General features: G+C 42.2%; 1 protein-coding gene across 2 annotated transcripts; it reads left to right on the top strand.

The window, feature by feature from the left end:
• The first annotated feature begins 1,811 nt into the window (after window positions 1-1,811).
• Window positions 1,812-21,323, top strand: ENTPD3 (ectonucleoside triphosphate diphosphohydrolase 3). 2 transcript variants are annotated; one of them, XM_030971636.1, is made up of 11 exons: window positions 1,812-2,002; window positions 2,480-2,528; window positions 5,613-5,733; window positions 10,901-11,018; window positions 13,738-13,888; window positions 14,665-14,824; window positions 16,840-17,070; window positions 17,516-17,788; window positions 17,879-17,989; window positions 18,486-18,623; window positions 20,758-21,323. In XM_030971636.1, the coding sequence occupies exons 3-11, from the start codon at window positions 5,614-5,616 to the stop codon at window positions 20,989-20,991; spliced, it is 1,536 nt and encodes a 511-aa protein (XP_030827496.1). In that variant the 5' UTR covers window positions 1,812-2,002; window positions 2,480-2,528; window position 5,613; the 3' UTR covers window positions 20,992-21,323. The 2 variants fall into 2 exon arrangements, with proteins under 2 accessions (XP_030827496.1, XP_030827497.1); XM_030971637.1 differs by having other exon boundaries at window positions 1,812-2,053.
• The last annotated feature ends 231 nt before the right edge of the window (window positions 21,324-21,554 follow it).

The following is a 21,554-nucleotide window of genomic DNA, read 5'->3' as shown; positions in this document are numbered from 1 at the left end:
GTTACACTAAGTGCATTTGAACAAGGATATTTGAAGGGGGAGAAGGAAAAGGTGCTGCAGCAAAGAAAATGATGGAGAGGAGAGGTCTGTGTGCTGCAGGCTGGGGAAATGGCAGCCAGCTTAATCTATGTCTTGGGAGTGAGGAAGGGATGGAGGATCAGGAGAAAAGAACTATAAAAGGGTGGACCAGGCTGAGGAAGAAACTGAAGAAAAGCCAAAGAAGAAGGCTTAGGAAAACAAGAAATTAAAGTAGTGGATCTAAGGCGGGTGCCCTGTGTTGAAGCAGAAGAACCAATGAAACACAGACACTGGGCATGCCTGGAGGAGAATCTTTTTTCTAATCCATCTGATTTTGGAGCAGCATCCTGGACTTTGAACCAGCTAGGGGATTTTTTAGCCCCTATCACTTCTGCTGCCATCATGATTTTAGCCTGGCTGTAATAGTCACAAGAAGAGCAGCTTGTGCAACAGCCCAGCTCTTGGAAATGGTGCAGAAAGAAAACAATCTTGTATGTCTGTTTTTATAGAAGTAGATGATATAGATGGGAGGTTTCTGTCTTTGCAAACATTAAATTTTAGTCACTCATGTAGGACTGGTTGACATTTTACTTTCTATTTCAAAATGTTCACATTTGATTGTATAAAAATAACATGTTTTTCTGTGGGGTGAGCAATCCAGCTCACTTGTCATTTTAAATGGACACCTGAGCAGATTCAGGTGACTTACCAATGCACCCGATTGGACCAAGGGCCTTAAATACATTTGGATGGGAGAAGAAAAACATGCCACATGAATGGAAATCATACAAAAGAAATAAATTACATGCAACAGTCAGGCAATCAGGAGGGATGAAAGGCTTTGTCTTCATGTGCTAGAAATAACTGAACTGATCTCCCAAGATCATCATTAAATCAGCTTTAATAATGTGTTGTCATCAAAAAGAGAAAATTGCCTCCACTCCCAAAATGAGTAGATTATGAAAAGATGCTTCCAGATGGTTCACGAGGCTGCAGCTGGTTTCTTGTTCTCCTTTATCCAAAAATCAAAGATGCTGTAATTCTTCAATATCTTTGTGAGAAAAAGAATCAAAGAGGTGCATTTGGGTTTTTACATTATGTGAGTCTGAATCCTAGAACAATGAGCAAATGGTGGCAAAGCAGCTGGAGTGTCTCGCTGTGATTCCAGAGCTCGTGTCCCTGGCAAACCCATCCTGCAGGCTGTAGGATGATCCTTGGCTGCAGTTGGTCACACAGGTTGGACAGGGCAGGATCCGTGACACTGCTTCTGGGAATGTGCTAAGCCCACTGAGCAGCCTAGGTTTGGCAAGAACTCCAGTAAAATTACAAAACAAGTGGTGCCTGTACGGTGAAACCTGGATGGGAAGGTAGCCCTAAGAGTGGAGGGACTGCTGATTTCTGGGCTCTGAGAAATGCCTTCCTGAGAAAGCACCTGTTCCTTTTAGAAGACGCAGGGATTCTTTCACCCACCTCTAGACAAACCCCTTTCTGCCCTCGCTTTGGGAGGGAACAGAGGAATGCGATTTGGGGGCGGCCAGCAACACCCTGCCGCACCAGCTGCCGCCAAATCCCGAGCGGCGTTTGCGGGAAGCCCCGCAGGAGGGCACGGGAGGCACGGCCGTGCCACGGGGGGTTCTGCGGCGGCATCTCGGTGCCCTCCCAACCCCGGTGCATCCCCTCCGGGCACAGCCCCGCAGCATCTCCCGCTGCGGGGACGCCCCGGCTGCCTCCACTCGCCGCAGAGCTCCTCCCTCCGCTTCACTCAGTCCATCCGGATTTCATTTCTTTTTTTTTTTTTTTTTTTTAACCGGCGAGTTGATTTTTCGTTTGTTTGTTTTCCATCTATTTGGAAATACAGGGGCACGGGGCGGGCACCAGCGCGGCGCCTCTCCACAAATCCCCGCGGGAGAGAGGCGCTCCGAGGGCGCCGCCGGCTCCCGACGCTCCGCATCCGGGAGCGGGCGGGCAAACCCGGCTTGCGGAGGTACCTTGGGGTGTGGTGGGGCCGGGATTCCCGGACTGAGGCCGGGATTAGGTGAGGAAAAGGGCGGCTGCTACCCCGGCAACGTGGTGGGGGTGTCGCTCTGCCTCTCCGAGGTTATTTTGGGGGGATAGTTTGGTGTTTTCTCGCGAATCACGCTCGTCGTGTGAAGCATTCTCATCCGAAACGGCAGTGAGATGAGGGAAAGCTTCACCCGCGATTTTGTGTCCATGTGCTTGTTTTTACTTAATTTCTACTCCGAAGGGAGGCGTGGGAAACCTCCTCGCGAGTTTTCGCCATGCGGTTTAAAGCGCTGTGGATGTTGGGGTTTTAGTGCTATGGGATTTGTTTTGTGGGGTTTTTTGTTTGTTTCAGGTTTTTTGGTTGTTGTTGTTTTTCTGACCCCCCCTTCCCCAGCACTTGAAACATTCACCTGTCGACCTCGTCTGAAATAAATGGTAACGTGTTTGCATCTCTCAGGTTACAGCGTTAAGAAAGGCGCACGCTTACCCACCCTATGAACAAACAGGTCAGTGCCTAAAAGAAGTGGGTTTGGTGTTTCAAGTTACTTGGGAAAAGGAATTTCAGCACTGTCATTTTTACTGGTGTGCATTTAACTTAGTTCAAATGTTGGTGGCATAAAGAAGTCGAGTGTGTTTTCCTTTGCAGGCAGGAATTCTTTTTGCTTGCAGGTAAGGTGAAGAAAGTGATCCTTCCAGTGTGCTCACGTGTGGCCCAGTGTAATTAACTGGGTGTGGGAAATATGTATTTATGCTGTTTCTTGCTTCAGGATGATGTTGTTTTAATAATGGAAGGCAACTGGGTTTTGATACTCAGTTAACACCTTTTATTTGTCTTTTTGCCAACAACTGCACAATGATGGCAAGAGTTCCTTACCTTACAACTCTTTTAACTGTGGAGTGAGTGAACTCCTCTGTGATATCTCTGCAGATTTCACTGAATGGGCAAATGTGACTGTATTGCCTGGTGTGTGAGACTTAGATCTGAGTGTAGCCACAGGTAAACTCAGCCCTGTGCTTCTGATCCAGTTATGTGGCAAGGCAGCAAAGGTCCCAGCTGGGTGATGACTTCAAGAGGTCACAGAGTGCAAGGTGCCCTTTTGATACAGAGGCTATTGTGTAAATCAGGATTTGCAGATTATCTCTGATGAAATTGCCCTGATTGCTTATGGGACAAGATTGTATGAGGAATGTCTCCAGTGATCTGCCCTTACCTTACATGCTCCCTCTCTAAAAATATTTCTGAAAAGAGAAAAATCATCTCTGATGAAGACAAATCCCAGTACCAGGGAAGAACATGGGAAATTCAACAAACCAAGATTTCCCATTTTCTCCCAGAAACGGGCGCAGAAAACATTTAATCATTCAAGACTTACGCGTTAAGAGTCTAATAGTCATTATTGCTTTGTTTTTTAGTAATGCTTTGGTTTTTCAAAGAGTCATTTGCCCTGCACGTTTTTTCTTTGATGATGACTTGGTTTTTTCCAGCTCTGAACATCAGTGCTTTGATCCAGGAGTGACTGATACATATTGGGTTTTGAGCAGATAGTTCTCTCTCAGTCACTTTATAATATTATATAGATATATCCACGTGCAATTGAAAGCTAATGACTTTTTGTCCCCCTACAGTATTTTATCCAGATGGTTATTCACAAATGTGTAGTTAAGAATCCGCTCTCTCCTTTCAAAAAGGAATTGATCTGTGTAAATACTTCTAATTAGTATGTCCTGACATTAAAATACTTCTTATTAGTATGTCATGCAGGTTACAGTATAGGTGTTAACATATTTTGTAATGGTAAAATAAAGATTTCATTTTATCATTTTTGCACTGTGTACATGATGTTTCAATGCCACAGGATAGTGAAGCAATGAAGAGAAGTAAGTAGATCACCAATGTGGCTGGTAATTTTCTCTTTAAACTGACAGATGATTAAGATGACAAAGCTATTACCAAGCTAAGAAAGAAAGTATTGGAAGAGTAGATAGGCAGTAAACAAGGAGCCCACATGGATTTAGAAGAGGGAATTAATGAATGTAAAAAATTATGTTTTGGAAGTAAGATGTGTCAAAAGACTTTCCAAAAGCCAATCTGAGATAGTTTTCACAACAGAAAGAGCAAGAAAAAGAAGGAAAGCAGTCACTGTAGGCAAAGCTGAGTGTGAAACTAATCCCAGAACAAAACAAATTTCTTTCTTCTCCTTTGAATGTGAACATAGATGTTGGTACCCAGGCTGCAGAGGTCATGGGGTTTAGACAAGGGAAGCTGTGTGAGAAGCATTCATTCTGCCTTCTCCCTCAGCCCTGGGGCTCTGGTTGGAGCTAAGGACAGGACCATGTGTTGCAGGTACAATGGGGCTGACCCAGTGTGCTCTGGCCAGGGACTGGAGCTCTTTTAAGCTCCTGTCCTCAGCTCAGGTTGGCACTGGTGATTGCTGAAATAGCAGGACAGTCCTGAGCAGGCACTGGTATGTTCAGCAATCAGTATGGAAGAAGTAGGAGATATGACTCAGGATAGATCACACCAGGCTACGTTGATTCTGTGCCAAAACCAATGGTTTCTGGAATAACAAAGGCAGGCAAGTTCTCCTTGTTGTGTTCCTCTGACATTTCTAAGCTTGCCCTTCCCTCCAGTTGCTTCTTTCCTCCTCAACCCCTGGGGAGCATAAGGATTTTGATATGTGGATTGTCAGTATTCAGAAGTACTGAACAATCTCTTGGGGTTAAGAGATGTCTGGTCAGGGACATGGAAAAGGATGAGTGGAAGTTCCAGGAAACCTAAACCACATTTGAATTCGAGGAAATCTTTCTAGAGGATATGACCATATAAATAGTCTTATTGTTAGTATGCATGTTCCATGCCACCTTGGGGTTTGTCCAGCATATCTGTGTTAGACTTACTTAGATTTAGTAAGTTTTCATTGCAAAATGTCTGAGTTAAAGTGTATATTTTATATTTTATGTGCAGTGCAGAGTGATAATAATAGGAATAGGCACACACACACACACATTTAATCAGCTGTTAGTAGAAAGACGCCTACTTTAATGTTCTTAAAACCTCCTTTTAAATTCATTTTTTATTTCTTTCTTGCTGAAGAAGCCTGCACCTCTTGTAGACACCGACCTTGCATCTCTGGCAGAAGCCTCCAGCTGCACTCAGTGGAGCAGCCTGGCTCTGGTGTGTGCCTGGCCGTGGCTGTGGCTGTGTTGCAGGAGCCCAGGGGAGCATTGGGCAAGCACTAGCCCTGACCCGTGTGCCCACAGCCTGTGTGCCCACAGCCGGCCTTTCCTGGGGCGTGGGAGCTGGGGAGCAGGCACCTACATGTAGGCACCACCGCCGTGCAAAACGGGCAGGCAGAGGGTGAAATCTGGCATTGCTAGCATGACAATACAGACACGGCCCTTCCAGACAATAAATAGTGAGTGGTTGCAAAACACCAGGCAGTTCTTGAGGAGGAGATGGAATTTCCACTAGGTGATCCAGTTGATGAAATTAGATTTTATGAGTTTCAACCGATTCAGGCCTTCAGGCTTTAAGACAGAATCGCCAAGTCTTTTCAAATTCCCTAAGTGTTTCCCACTTTTCATTTCAGGATGCTCACCAGAACCCCGAGTGTTGTTGCCCAAGTGTTCCTTCTTCTAAGCATAGTCCTTGTTATTGCCATTGCAGTGATTCAGATAAATCAGCAACAGGTCCTCTCCCCAGGGCTTAAGGTAAGTCTTAGGCAACCTCAGGAAGGAGAACAATGTTTTGAACTGATATTTAATAATGTGCCTTTCTAAACTCGTTTTTATGGGTTGATTCAAATGAGCTTACAGCCATAAATTAATGTTTAATCATATCATCATGGGAAAACTGAAGCTGAGAGAAAAAGAGAATTGGTCAAGGGTCAGTAGCAAAGCAGGAAAAGTATTTCTTGATTCCCTCTCTGTGGTGGCTATCACAAAATGTCTTCTTCAGGACTGAAAGGCCAAATGGGGAGAATATCTCACTCCTTTTTTTTTCTTTTTTTGGAAGTAATTTAAAAATAATTTTGAAGTGGGAAATACCCAGAGTTTAAATTTTGGCCTCAAGCACAGCTGGGAAGTTTATGCTGACAGTTTTGCAAATTGCTCCTGTGTATCAAAAGCATTTGGGCTCTAAGTATGCACTTGATCCTTTACCACGTGTTGAGACTTGCTGGATACTAATGGAAGCAAACTAGCTTCCTTAAGGGGGGCAGAGCGCACTGCAAAAGACAAACTGAAATACTCTGAAGATCAGGCTTTGCCTTCTGCTGTGGAACATGTGTGCAGGTTCTTCAAAGAGAGATGTAAACAACTGAGGAAAAGCTGTAGAAAATACCTTTCTAAGGATATGTAGGGTGCTGGTTTTTTCCCACGATTCTCTTGTCAGATTTTTCTCTGAAGTCCCTTCTACCTTTCCATCTGCGTGAGTATCTAACTGGATAGTTCACACACTGATAACGATAGGCTAATGCCTCGTTGCACTTCATGGGATTATAAACACCTTTGGCTTTGTCTGAATCATTTGGTGGTGTGTGAGTCAGACAACGGGATAAAACTGTAATTCTGATACCCCTTGTGTGGTGTGGCAGGGGGTGTGTGCTGGCCTTGTGCATGGGGTCACAGTGCCTCAAGTGTGTGCTCTGTTGAGCCCCAAATGGCTGCTTGCAGCAGCCTCACATCCCACCAATTTTCATGCAAGGCAGGACTGGACTGACATGTATCCCAGCTGAAGCCAGGACAAGGCTGGAGCCACTATCTAAAAGACAGCCTACACATCTTTTGTGTTTGTCATTAATTCAGTTTCACATCCAGAATGATAAATCTGTTTACTTCCCTCTTTGAGGAAGCATTGGAACCACCTGGAGTATCTGGAGCTGCTTTAAGTGAGGAGGTTTGCTGAATCACAGCAGCTTCACGGCACCTTCTGGAGGAAGGCTGTTGTTTCCTCTACTGGGTGTGCCTTGGCTTTGGATTTGAGTTTGGGCTGTAAGCCTGCTAATGCAGGTGATATGGAGGACCCTGAGTTTGATTCCTGAGACACTGAGTTGCCCTCAGTGAGTAATTTACATTCACAAGAAATTCACAGGTAGGAGGACATTGGTAAGCCAGTGAAGCTCTCCAGTACCTGGCTGATATGGTGGAGCCTGGAAATGACAGTGTCCTGAACTTAATGGTTGATTAAAATTAATTATGGCAACAACATGAGGAAAGCAGATTTATTTTTTTGTAAATGGCCTCGTTTTTCTGTTACTACTGTTTGTGTTACCTGTGGCATAAAAGCTCTTTCCCAAGATGTATGTTGAGAGCATCCATTGTGGCACAAGAGATAAATTATATGCTATGCCACTGTTTAAACTGTTGTTGCAAAATGGAATATTTTGGATCCTTGATGGCTGGATTATCTGAAGACTGAACCAGTGATTAGTGAAGGAAGGGCCTGCCCATTGCATGAGGCTGGGGCACTCAGAGGACTCATGACTCACTGACACACACCATGAAGTGAGAAGAGTGATGAAGAAAACGCAAATGTCCTCAGTGGAGAAGTGGTGATAGCACTGAATGAAATAAGCCTTTATACCAGTCAAAAAAAAAAAATCAAATCTGTTTGTCTATTGCTGTTTTGTGAGCCCTAGATAAAAAAAACCCACTTCATTATTGTATTTCTTTAATTTGGCCCCTCGAGGTGTGTGGTATTTTCAGGGTCCGCTGTCATGGGGAGGAAAGATGAACCTGACTCCATGCTCTTAGAAGGCTAATTTATTATTTTATGATCTATATTATATAAAAGAATGTTATACTAAACTATACTAAGGAATAGAGAAAGGATACTTACAGAAGGCTTAACAGGATACTACTGAAAAACTCGTGGCTCTCTTCTCCAGAGTCCGACACAACTTGGCCATCACTGGCCAATAAGTAAAAACAATTCACATGTTGGATAAACAATCTCCAACCACACTCCAAAGCAGCAAAACGCAGGAGAAGCAAATGAGATAATATTGTTTTCCTTTCCTTTTTTCCTGAGGCTACTCAGGTTCCCAGGAGAGAAATCCTGGGCAAGGGATTTTCCCAGAAAATATGATTGTGACAGAGGTGCTATGGTTTTCAATACCTAAATTTTTCATCTCTCTTTTGGCTCTTAGTAAGTGTTTTGCATTCTTTGCGGCTGTTGTACTTGATTAAAAATTGTTCAAACATTTGCAGCTGAATTGAAGCATGCATCTAGCATAGATCCACTTTCGTGACCTCCATCTTCCCTGCAACTGGTTTAGCTTGTCAGCTTCTCTCCAAATTGTTTGGCAGTTTCCAAAGTGATTGGAAGGCAGGCGATCCACCCTAACTGTGCCTGCTTTAAGGGTTTGTGCATCTCTATGTCCTCCTATAGGAATGATACTCAGGCTGAAAAGGTGATTGATCCTGGGGCTTGTGCTTGCTTATCTGTTGGGATTACTACTCCTCAGGATGTACCTACAAAGCCATATTCCCATAATAAACATTTTCCTTCATGTCCCTTTGTTTCCCCCCTTTCTTCTTTCTATTTTCCTCTGGACTAGAAAACAGAACTCTGAAACTTTTCTGGGTTAACATTGTCTCCCTGTCTTGTCTGACTAGTCTAAACCATTGAGTGGATGGTGCAGTTCTTGGATATTATGGAAGCACCAGGCCTTTGAGATGATGGAAATACTCAGCAAGACAGTTGCAGTAGAAAGGAAAAAAGGGAGAAAAAGTAGTTCTGTTCTTTAATAGCTGCTAGCCTGGGATAAGGGTTTGCCAATGCTCTCACAGTGCATTTCAAAGCAGGAAGGCATTGCTTGCCCTTAAAGGGCAGACAAAGGTGATCCAACATGCAACTTGGACAGAAATCTAATGTCCCTAGAAAATTTTAATCCAACCAGTTTGTCTTTGGCAGCCTGCTAAGACAAGGCTTGTAGAATTCTCTCACATTCCTCAGATGCAGCATCCTGTGTAATTTCTGTTTTTTTAATTAAAGATTAATCTTGGTCCTAACATGTGGCACAGTTGTCACTGGTCACCACTTTTTGAGGCTGTTTGCACACAGAGAACTCACACAAGTCCTGAGGAGCTTCACGAGTCACCTTGAAATGGGCCCAAGAGACCTTTTCAAAAATCAGCATCTCTTTTAAGGATGTGTAGGAAATATAGAGGAGGAAGAAGGGGAGAAAGAAAATTTAAAAATTGTCAGTCACACATTGATTCAGATAAGTGTACCACTACTCTTTGGGATGGAAATCTCTTACTTCCCAAAGGAGCCTGGGAAATGCAGGGGAAGGAGGAAGTAGCTCAAAAAGCTCACAGTTAACTAAGGTAAAAATGCTTCCATTATCTTCTAGCTCTCCTTGGGCATAGTTAGCTCTAAAAGTAGCCAAGTTAAAAGCTTTTGTTTGGCACTTTAAGCTGACTGAGACTAGATTTAATTAGTAGTCCTTAAGCAGATTGACCATTACTGTGTTATGTACCTCCAGGGTGCTCATGTCTTCCAAGGAGAGGAAATACACTCAAATTATTTCTGCTAAAGTAGTTACTGAAACAGAACCTGATGATGTAGTTTGATAGTATCTGTGGAGGAGTATCTTTATAGTTTGGTAGTATCTGTGGAGGCTTTTAATCTTTTAGTGGATCAGGGTAGATATTGTCTGCATAACTATAAATCAAATTTTCATTATCGAACAGTCCTCTGTGAAACAGACTAGACTGGTATTGCTGGTATTCTTTGGGGGCCAGGAGTTTTTAGGATTACAGTAGAAGCTGTGAATAATCAGGTGTGGAAGCTGAATGGTTTGCCACCTGAAGCAGTGATCCTTCCCAGTTGGACTTTTTGGTCCCCCAGGGAGGCAGTGGGATGGAATTTATCAGCCTGCTACAGGGGCTCTTACTGCTTTGCAGACAGATGGTGGCTCTCATTTTTCAGTACTGTCAGGCTCCTGGGCATCTGTCTGTTTCAAAAGAAAAAAGCTGAAAGAAAAATGAACCCTATACTGTGTGACTCCTACCAATTAGGTGACTTTGGAAGAGCTAAACACTTGCAGGGATCATAAAGAGGATACCAAAATTGCATTTTGCTTCCCTTTATGAGATTGCCTTTCCAGTTACTTCAGTTTTCTCCTGCCATAAAATATGGGAAAGGGGGAAAGACTGGTCTGGTGAGCAGTGGGGTGGGATGGAGAAACCTGTGCTTTAATCCCAGAGTCCAGGGGACCTGGGGCAAGTAATTTAAATATCTCTCATTTATTTTATAAATAATCATGGGGTAACATTGATTCTCTTTCCTTCTGTGTTGTCTCATACTCTGGCACAGCCTGTTCTCAGAGACAAACTCTCAGGTGGAGTAAACCACTCCAAGGGAGAGGTTTATGGGGCAATTAGGAAAGAACCAGACTTGTTACATCATTCTTACTGTCAGCTGTTAGGTACTTTACCTCTTTGCTCATAGCTTTATCCCTTGTGCATCCTTGAATCTAAAGCCTGTGCTTAGATATCAAACCCTTCTGTGTTCACGGAATGGACTGGGATAAAGGGAAATGAACCTGCTCCAAAATCAGGCCTTAACACAGTGTTATCTATTTGTCAGTGTGGGTTTTGAACCTGATGCTGAAAGGAGATGAGCATTCTTCATCTCCACTGAATTAATTATTGAAGATATGTAGCATATTCCTTGGTTTGCAGCCAGGTTCATTCTGTGCTTGGCTGTTGGATTCATGCCTAAGCGCCTAACACTCAAATTAATCTCTCTTGTAAATAATACACTGTGCATGCATTTTCTAAATGTCTGCTGGTGCAGTGCAGCTGCACATGGGCATTTAAGCTGTCATTGTTTGTTTCTTCATCTAATGTATTCTTTCCTAATCCCCAGTATGGAATAGTCCTTGATGCTGGATCCTCTCGGACTACAGTCTATGTCTATGAGTGGCCGGCAGAAAAAGAAAACAACACAGGAGTAGTGAGCCAAACCTTCAAGTGCAATGTGAAAGGTGAGCTCAAAGGAAAGTTCCTGACTTGTTTTTAGCCTTGCTTGTACTATTTCCCTTCCCTTCCCATCCCATCCCATCAAGACTATGTCTGTATCTGTCAGCATTAGTTCTTTTCCACTGATACAGTAAGCTGCTCTAATCATTGCACCAGAGAAAGGGAATTGTTGCAAAATTTGATTTACTCCATGGCAGTGCATGATTGGTGCAGATAGAATTCAATCTAAAGACAGTCAGGACTTGTAAATGTTCAGTCCTTGCGTTTCTTTCAGAATAAAAGTCTTATATATGTTTTAAAATAGCTTGGAATAAAAGGACTTTTAGAAGAATGGGCATCTAGCTCTTGTTAGCTGTTAGTTGTTAATTAAGCTTCTCCACATTACAGAACTAGTAGTAAATTGAGTAATACTGAGTAAAATAGCTAAATTGGCAGAACTATTTCTGACAGGACATCATTGTTTTATCAAATATGTAGCTGTGGCCTCTGTGTCAGGAAGACCTGTGTCTGTGCACAGCTAAAGATGTCCCACAGGTACCTGCCCTGTCTTTTGTCTGAGGTTTTGAATTGATTCCTCACAGACAGACAAACAGACTAGTCTGACTTCCGATCACACTCCAGTATGGTTAGGGGGTTGTGGATTCCTTCATAGAAACTCTTATTCAACTTCAGTGCCATCTGACTCAGCTTTCAAAGTTATGGAAATGCCACGCATTTTGTGAAGACAGATGGCCAGGGAGGGGAGGAAAATCAGGTTTTCTGTTCTTTGACAATAACTGCAGTGTTCAAAAAGAATATTTTCCTTCTCTCTCAGTCATGATCTTGCAAAGTCTTGCATCCCTCTTTGTGTCTGGAAGTAGATGCTGGAGATGTAGCCACAGAGGCCCATGAGTAACAGGGAGTAGAAGGCAATGGTTTCTTGACAGCACCAGCATTTCATTCTTCATTGTTAAACATGTGTGTGGACATTCTCAGCAATTCTAGAACAAGGAAAGGAAAGCCAGCGTAACATGAACAGAAGTAATGCACTGTCATGTCTCTAATGATGAAATGTCCTTACAAACTGCTGGAATGGTGGCCAGCCTGCTGAGAGGAGGGGTGCACTCTGCTAACTCATGTCTTGACTCATTAGGAATGTTTGCCTTTAGGAATTCTGGTTTGGGAAAAATGCACAGAGAAACTGCATTATTATTCTTCTCAAAAAAACCCCAAAACATAACAGCAGTGCCTTGTGAATTTTCTTGAACTGGTTTAGATTTTGTTTTACCTCTGGGGAACACAAATAAATTACAAAACAGAGGAGTCCAAGTTGCTTTGAACTCTCTAGTTTCATGGCCTTAGCCATGAGCAGCCAAGTACTCCCACATCCCTGAGCATACAAAATCACCAGGGCTCAGTCTTCTAGTCTTGGGTAACTCTGCACTAGAGGAGACAGAGGGCTGGTTCATGGGAGATGTCCCCAGCTGAGCTGTGGGTGACAGTGGTGAACACATCTGTCAGTGTTTCTTTAGTGACCCTCTAACCACAGTCTTAAGCACTTAAACTGGGGGATAGCTCTGGGCTAATAAAAGGCAGATTTTCAAATACCTACTGAACTTGAAGGTCAAGTGATCAACTGCTCCGTGAGTTTTGTGGTGGTTTTATGACTTCATTTCTGCCTTTATTAAGTACCTCTGCCCTTGTGTATAGGAATCAGTCCCGAATCAAAATCCTCACTTTATAGTGCAGTTAATATGTCCTGGTAGGGCTCTAGCAAAAGCAATGGCAAAGCAGGCAGTTGTCCAGAAGAACATGGTCATTGCCTTGTGACCTGCTCTGTCTGAACACTGGAAGGTGGGAAGTTGCAGCCACCAAAGGAGCGTGAGGTAATGGCAGCTGCTGAGGATGTTGCTGCTCTGTTTTCCTCTGGGAGCAGCTTTCCTTCCACTTTCAGGCCTGTTTGTGCTAGACTTAAGACTTTTTCTGAAAGTCTTATTTCAAAACCAGGGCTGTGAACATCTAATGATGATATGGTAATGTTTATGTTGAAATTCACAAAGTCAAAACAGGAGCTTTGGAGTGTGGAATCTGTAAAGGCTTACATATTTTTTTCTTCTCTTTCTGTCAATGCAATGTGACTGAACATAAATGATTTCTCTTTTCAACTAAGAAATTAAACTAAGAATTAAGAAAGGTGGCTAAGAGCCACCTTTTGCCTAGCTTGGGACCAGGTTGTGCAAGACATGGCTGTTACAGAGGCAGATGGAGTTCTGGCAGTTGGTCTCCATGAAACTTCCTCAGCTAGGGAATTTCAGTAAGGAATGTTTTATTTACACCCAAGTTGAGCACGAACAAGTCAAGATCCTGATGGTCCTTGGAGTGTTGAGCAAGGCAGGACTTGGATGTTAATTGCTCAAATAGCTATGCCTTATGCAGGATAGTGTGGCTCTCATTCCTGCTCTTTGAAGGCTTTGGAAATTTGGAAAGCTGTTCACTAGTTCTGCTCTGCACCAGGGCAGATTTGTACCTCTATGAATTCAAGAGCCATTTCTGTGCATCCTGAAATGCACAGGCACCACATTTTTCTTTCCATAAGCACTCTTAGTTTTCAGCCATCCTACCCTTGTTTCCAGTTACAGTGAGGGGGGCAAGGGGGAAATGTCTTTCTCTTAACACCTGTTTACTAATTGGGCTAATTTGTAGTTGGCAAAGCAGGATGAAATCTATCTCCTTGTTCTCTTTTAGGCCCTGGCATATCCAGCTATGGGAGTAGCCCTGGAGCTCTTGCCAAGCCTCTTGATGACTGTCTGAATAAAGTGAAGGAGAGAATACCAGTTCATCTGCATAAAAACACTTCTGTTTATCTGGGGGCTACAGCTGGCATGAGACTGCTGAGGTATGGCAGAAACTTGAACTACTCTGTATGCATACTAGCAGAGCAGTCTGTGAAAACAGAACGTGAAAAATGTACTGGATGCTTTTTTACCCATTGGAAATTGGCCATCTCAAAAGGAAATGGAGCCCAGCCAATTTAATTTAATAAACTTTTCTGAGAGGGAAAGCGTGTCTGCATAAAACCACTCTGTTATGCTGTATTGAAAAGAAACTTGCTTTATTTTGGAGAAGGCAAGAGTTTAATTTTCTCTTTCACATCTGTCATAAAATACAGTGTTATGTAAACAGATAATGTTTGTGCACATCCATGGGCAGCAAAGGCAGATGGAAGCTAGGCACTGCATTCTGAGTGTGGATGTGATCTGATGTGATCTGGCTTTTGGGGTCTGTCTATGGCTTTAGCCGTGGCACAAACTGACTTTATTATATTTGTTCTGTGGCCAAACACAGCTGGAAGAGAGATTCCAGGACTGTTTTAACCAGAAGCTGTCATATAAACACTCAGTTCGCAAAGAATAAAGAATGTATGAAGAGAAAAAAAACCCACCCATGAATTTGCATGATAAAGAGTGGAGTTAGTACATACTGAGGGAGTTGCTTGCTGAAACAATGCTGGATACTGGCTGTTCCCTCTCCTAAGCTTCCCCTTTAGGGAAATAATGTCCATTTCATTCATTAGGTGATTGTAGGAGTTTTCTTGAATTGCTAGTCAGTGAACAATAAACATGAAATTGCCTTTCCAGATGCTCAGTGTCTCATGTTTTGTGAATTGCTTAGGTTGCAAAATGAGTCGGCAGCCAATGAAGTCCTTGCAAGCATTCAAAGCTACTTCAGAGCACAACCTTTTGAATTTAGGGGTGCGCAGATCATAACTGGGCCAGAGGAAGGGGTGTATGGATGGATAACAGCCAACTATTTAATGGGCAATTTCTTAGAGGTGTGTGGAAAAACTGCATGATTTTCTTTTCACTGTTTCTCTCTTATAAATGAGAAGTGTGAGAGGGCATGCCTGTTAAAGTGTCATGGTTGCAACTTCTGTTTTCCCCTAAGTCTCTAACAGGGTCTTTTTGTGGCAGGCATAGGGCAAACATAAATCATAAAGAATATGTTGTTATGGGAATGGGATATGGCAAAGGTAAAATTGCTGATCCACAAAATTGCTGATCCACGAAAAATGACATTGAATGTCTTACCTAAAACCAAAGGTTAGATCATGCTTAAATGCATTGGTACGTTTAGTGTGACAGGTGTTGACTGTCTTGACAGTGGTGCCAACTAAAGATCTTTTCTTCTGCTTATTTGCTGTCCCTGCTGGTGAAGGACCTGCCTGGCTTAGGGGTCTCCAAATTGTTTGGCAGTGTTGGCTCACTTGTCGTAAGCAGACAAGACTGAAGCACTGAAGGTGGTCAAATATGCCTCAGCTGGGCCAGAAATCATTCATCCACAGCTCCTTCCAAGACTGCTGACATGCTGCAGGCTACAAGCAACAGGCTGCGACACCAACTGTCCTGTGCAGACCAAGTGATACCAATAGAAACACACTCATGCTGTTCTTGAACTTGGGATAGGACCAGGCAGGAGCCTCAGAGCAGAAAGGGAGTCAGATGTGTTGGAAGATCCCTTTTTAGGTGCAGGTATTCAGTGTGATTTCATTCAGAGTAAAAGCTGTACCAAGACGATCTGCAATCACTCATCTGCATTTGTGGCAAGAATGTGGTGCCCTCAGCATTGACAGCACTTCTGCCAGATTGTCTTACCAGAAAGGAAATAAATTAATTTCAATCAGTACTGCTAGCTGTCCTGACTGAATGGTTCCTATCAGGTCATGGCCATTAAATAAGAAGGAATTACTTGTTGGTGCTGTGATAGCTCATGGTGAATGTGCTGGTGACTTGCAATGTTAAGAAAACAAGTATTGGAATCACCTATTCTGTAGGAGTTTTTCTCGTGTGCATTTCATGCCACAAAAATGACATATTGAACTTCAAGGTGGTGTCAGTCTTCTGCCACATACATTTTAATCATCCAAATATTAAAATCCATACAGCAAATTCATAAAAATGGGTTGCAAGATGCTGTGAAACCAGTTTAGTCTAGAGAGTTCTGTGAGGAAATATGTGTGGAATATCACTAGTAGAAGAGAGAAATTGTGACCTTTCTTGTGACAACAGGCTGAGAGTCAAATTCAGTGAGGGGTTCTTTATGGGAGTTTTTCACATAGAATTTTATTGTGAGTGTATTGGCTAGCCCATAAACCCCATAGTTTCCCTTCTTGTGTATGCATTCATCTCATCATGCTCATTGGGTAAATATTGACATAGATAATCATGGAAAATCTATATTTGGCATTGTGACTATGTAGATCAAATACAGAATTTGGGGAATATTTTGGGTAGTAGGGAAAAATGCCATCTGAATGGATCAGACTGCAGTTTCAGTGGAGGAAATGTGCAGATTAAGGGTCCTTGTTCTTTTGACTTTGATGGAGCTTTCATCGGACTATTTTGCATTTTTCACTCTATTTTCACTCTCTATCTCTGTGATCTCTTAGTATTCTATTCCTTTAATATTTCTTCTTGCCTTGAAATAAGCAAATCTTGATACCATTTCCATCCAGATTTGTTCAAGCTCTACTGGGTATCTGAACTTCAGTTCCCCACATTCTAGGACAGACACTGCTCTGGCTAGTCCTGTGCTTTGGTCATTGTGCTGGTCTATTGAGTGGAACACTATGCTGCATTCGTTCTCCCATCTTTCAAGATCATTTCACTCTTTGAAAGTACATCCCTCTTACATAAAAATATCTGCAAATTTTCCTCATAGTTATTTTTTTTAAAGAGTGTAGGACAAAGAAGGGAGGGGAAAGTTTCAAGAGGTAAAGAGTAGAAAAGCTTGTGGGGAGAACAAGCAGATGATATTTCTAATTTGCCTTGTCTTTAATTTTACATGTAGAGAAACCTTTGGAGGACATGGGTCCATCCTTACAGAAAAGAGACCATGGGTGCACTGGACCTTGGAGGAGCTTCCACTCAAATTTCATTTATCCCCGAGGACCCCGAGGAGCACCTCAACAGCACCTTGCAAGTGAAGTTGTATGGGTACAACTACAATGTCTACACTCACAGCTACCAGTGCTATGGGAGAGATGAAGCTGAGAAAAGGTTTTTAGCATTGCTGCACCAGGTCTGTTTAAGACCCTTTGCTATGTTGCTCTTGCAAGTGTTCAGTAATTGTCTGAGCAGGGTCTTAGGCTTGTGTTCTCTTCCCTTTGCTGGAGCCTGGAGACCCCAGTAAGAGCTCAGTTGTGGTTTATTGTGGCCAAACACACTTAGGTTTCATACAAAGAGCTTCATACTTGTTAAAAATTAGCAAGAGTTCTGTGCCATTTGACAAAAAGGCCTTGTAAATATTTTGCTGATCTTGCAAACGACTTCTGGAGAAAGGAGTTTCTATGAATTATACAGATCAGCAGTTGTGCTGACCAGTCATGTCAGTGAACAAAAATACATGTATCTGCAGTTCAAAAAGATTCCTGTAGCTCATGCCAAATTAGGTCTTTCTTGCTTTTGACTAGTATTTATTGTTTGGGTTTTCTTGTTTGTTTTTGTTTGATTCTTTCCCCCCCCAGAAATCAAAGACCAGTGCCAATGTGGATAATCCCTGCTACCCTCAAAACTATAACACAGCATTAACCATGAAGGACTTCTTTGGCAGCCTTTGTACACAGTCTCTGAGACCAGCAAATTACTACCCAAACCAGCTTGTGAATTTCCATGGAACTGGAGACCCAGGTCTGTGCCAGGAGATGGTTTCTTTATTGTTTAACCTCAGTGCTTGCAGAGACAGAGAGGACTGTCCATTTAATGGAATACATCAGCCAAAAGTTAAAGGGAATTTTGTGGTAGGTTTGCAAACAGTGTCCTTCTTTCTGAGCTTGCTTGCTCTTGATTTCTGTAGTTCTGAAAATAACCTGTCACCCACTCCTTTACAGGCTTTCTCTGGATTCTACTATACAATTAATGCTTTGAATTTATCTGGGCAATTTTCCCTAGATGACTTCAATTCAAGCATGTGGTTTTTCTGTTCACAGAGCTGGGCACAGGTAAGTGGGTTGGTTGGTTGGTTTTTGGTGTTGTTGGGATTTTTCCATTTTAAACCTCTAAAAGAGGGATATAAAAATAATATGGACCAGCTATGTGTTCAGAACCTTTCAGAAGGTCTGTATCAACCCAGCATTTGTTTTTCCACTGTGCTTCAAACCACATAGTATTTCTGTCATGCTTAACACTTGGAATAGGTTTCAAAATTTCATTTCAAGTTCTAACCACACTGTAGAGATGACATAGAAATTTTAGAAACCATAACATCCTCAATCCTCAATGTGCAGTTTTGTGTGTATTTTCATTGTTTACTACATAAGCTATGTCACTTTTAGAGTCTTTCTGAATCCTTGCATCTAGTTGTCTACACCTTTACTTGGTATTTCTGAAAAATGTTACTAACTTCTAATTAGAACCCAAATATTTTCTAGTTACAAAACCCAAAGCATTTGCATTTTCCATAATTAACATGTTTTTTTTTAATCCTTTTGCTTTCAGCTCCAATTTATGCTGCCTAAATTTGAAGAAATATATGCTAGATCCTACTGTTTCTCAGCCAATTTCATTTATTACTTGCTTGTACATGGTTACAACTTCAATGCAGAAACTTGGCCACAGATACATTTTCAAAAGGAGGTGAGGAATAATAATTTTCTATTACTGTCATTTTAATCCAATGAGCTTGAGGAGGAGACAGAGGATGCAGCAGCCTGCAAAAACAGAATGGTTGTAAACAGCCTTGGTAAATGACTGTCAAATGTTTGGCATAAGACAAAGCCACTTTTCAAACCTCAGGAGCAATCTCAGCATTACTTGGAGATGCTACACAGATTCTTTAAAGGGCTTTAAGCAAAGATCAAACACTTGTGTTTTAAACATTTCCACAGTATTTTGCTCCAGGCAGTGATCTGCCTAAAACACCTCACCAGTCAAGGTCAGTTTGAGCTAACCCTGCTGAGCTGGAGAGCAGAACTGTGCTTTCCAGTCTCCTGGCAGAGCCCTGAAGGAACTGGCAAAGAGGTTTGGAGTCAGTGAGTGGTGATGAAGCAACGAGGACAGTTTTCATCCTCACCCAGCTCATCCATCTGTGCCATAATCTGGCTCTCTGGAATAAGAATGTATTTTGATGGGGTATTGCCTTTCAGTTGACAGAGAGAGAAGGCTTATAATATCTTGTGTCATTGATGCATTTATTTTCCTCTCTGCTGCTGCACAAAGCCTTACTCTAAAATCCTATCCCAGACTGTCTCCTAATGTCCATATAGTTTGGAAATACTTCAGCACTTGCATGCAAAGCCAGCAAAAGAATAGGTTGTAGATCTGCATGGTGTATGCTTAAATCCCCTTAGATGCAGGGGATGCTGGCAAGCTGTGAATGAGAAATCAAAAGCAATGTTTTCTGAATAGTCATATCTATTACTTGTGCACTAAGGAAACAAGTAGCATTCTCTTGCCTTATTTTGACCTCTGGTGGACAATCATTAGCAGCTCTGGAGGAGTGTCCAAAGTTGAGCTGTTCCACCAGGAAAACAGCATAGAGTTTACTTTGAGATCTTAATCTCAGCTGGGCAGGGGGTGGGGTGTGGATTTGTCTTGATATTTAATTATATATTGTATTGTCCCCAGCAGATAAGAGCAGCCAGAAAAAGCAACATTTTTTTGTATTTAGCCAAGACTATAAATATACTGAGAAAAACAAAACCCCACAAGGCTTATTTAAAATTAATACCTTTGTTGCCTAGATTTTACACTAGGGTAATCATGAAACTCCAAAAGGCAAAACTGCATTCTCTTTATTAGATCTGCCCCTACTAAAATAGTAAGATCTAATGTTGGCTGATCAGCTAAGCTACCCTAGAGATAACAGCACAATCTTACTATGACTGGAGGGTGGATTTTTTTGTCTATGCTAGGAGTATATATTTCCTTTTAATTAGTGAACACAACCAATGAAAAGAACCTTGTCCTAATGCTAAGATCTGGGTGAGATCCAGAGCTACATGATTTGCAAAAATTATAAGTTTTAAACCTCATGATGAGAGGAAGACAGAGGACACTTTACCTTTTGATCCTGTGCTTATCAAGTGGCAGGACGACGACTTAATGAAAAGGACAGTGGAAAACTGGTAAACTCTGTTGCTCAAACTAGAAGTGGGGAAAGACAGCAAAGCAGGAGGACCATGGAGCAAATACAAACATACTCCCTTGGCTGTTATTTCATCCATTTTGAAGTAGTTTTTAATTTATGTTTATTTTTTAAACGGAAGAGCCTAGTTTTGGTTCATTTGCAGGCACAAAACCAAACATGGAACAAAAGATGATAAATAGAGTTCCTGCTTTGGGGACTTTATCCTCAGTTCCTCTTTGTCCATGTTGGTGAGACTCCTTGTGGGTTTTTTTGTTTGCTTGAACTCAAATGACATCCTGGTATTTGGCTAAGGTAAGGGGCTAATTTTAGGAATTGGCATAGTAGTCATGGGGTTTTCTATTTGTTTGAAATTGCATAACTGGCTGCCTGCATATACACCTCACATCTCTGTACCCCTCCAATACCTGTGTCTTGCTTCTTTAGCCCAGTGAACAATTTTGTTACCATCCTCTGGAACTACAGAAAAAGGGTAACTTAAAATGGTTCTGTATCTTCTTTGCATATTCCACTAAAGGTTTCTCCTTGCTAATTTAAGCGGCAGTTGCCATTAACAGCAGTTGAGCTCTTGGAGTCTTTGAGTGAAAATTCCATGGGAACAGGACTCTTCTGTCTTCATTTCAGGTTGGTAACAGCAGCATAGCGTGGTCACTCGGTTACATGTTAAGCCTCACCAACATGATTCCAGCAGAAGCGAAGCTGATCCAGCTACCTCTGAAACCTTCTCTGTTTGCTGGGCTCCTCGTCTTCCTCACAGCCACAGCACTGCTGTGCCTCCTCTTCCTCGTCTACCTGTGCGTTGTGTCGCATCAGCGGAAGGACGTCCCTCGCGTGGAACACGTATTTATTCCAGAGTGAATGAACCTGGAGACAAACCAAAAACGTTATAGTGCTACTAAACAGAACTTTATTTTGCTCCCCATTTTTCAAAAATAAAGACAGAAAAAATAACTTCTGGACCAGAAGCATAAATAGAGAAGGGGCACAAAGGAATCTGTGATGTGGTGAATTGGAGTGCTTTTGAAATATTTTGGTAATTGTTTCTGTAAACTTAATTTGTCCAGTGTGCAGCAGAGAAAACGTGGGCATATATGTCACTTTGCTTTATAAGGGATTATTTGCATTTTCCCGACAGGTATGTATTATTTTTTTTGTTCATTAACTCTGTGCTAACTGGTGAGTTCAAGCAGTGATGGATTTGATCACAGTGGCAGTTGTTTAAGATAAAATTAAACAAGCCAATAGCAACTGTGGGAGGTGGGAACATGGTAGCTGTCCTTGTGTGCAGTGCTGACACTAAAAGCCCTGAAGTAATCTAATTTCTGAAGCTGGAACAAGCACTGGATAATGACAAGAACTGAAAGGAAGAGCTGTGATAGAATTGTTTTTATTGCTGTTCCAAATGGATTGATCCCCATCAC

The sequence above is a fragment of the Camarhynchus parvulus genome, chromosome 2, assembly GCF_901933205.1.
Source record: "Camarhynchus parvulus chromosome 2, STF_HiC, whole genome shotgun sequence".
Lineage (NCBI taxonomy): Eukaryota > Metazoa > Chordata > Aves > Passeriformes > Thraupidae > Camarhynchus > Camarhynchus parvulus.
This window is presented reverse-complemented; position numbering and strand designations above follow the sequence as displayed.

Bases quoted from the DNA above. Each gene is read 5' to 3' on its own strand.
- ENTPD3 (XM_030971636.1), top strand. From the start codon at position 5,614: ATGCTCACCAGAACCCCGAGTGTTGTTGCCCAAGTGTTCCTTCTTCTA. The intron at 5,734-10,900 runs GTAAGTCTTAGG...CCTAATCCCCAG, and splicing joins TCCTCTCCCCAGGGCTTAAG to TATGGAATAGTCCTTGATGC. The intron at 14,825-16,839 runs GTGTGTGGAAAA...TTTTACATGTAG, and splicing joins TAATGGGCAATTTCTTAGAG to AGAAACCTTTGGAGGACATG.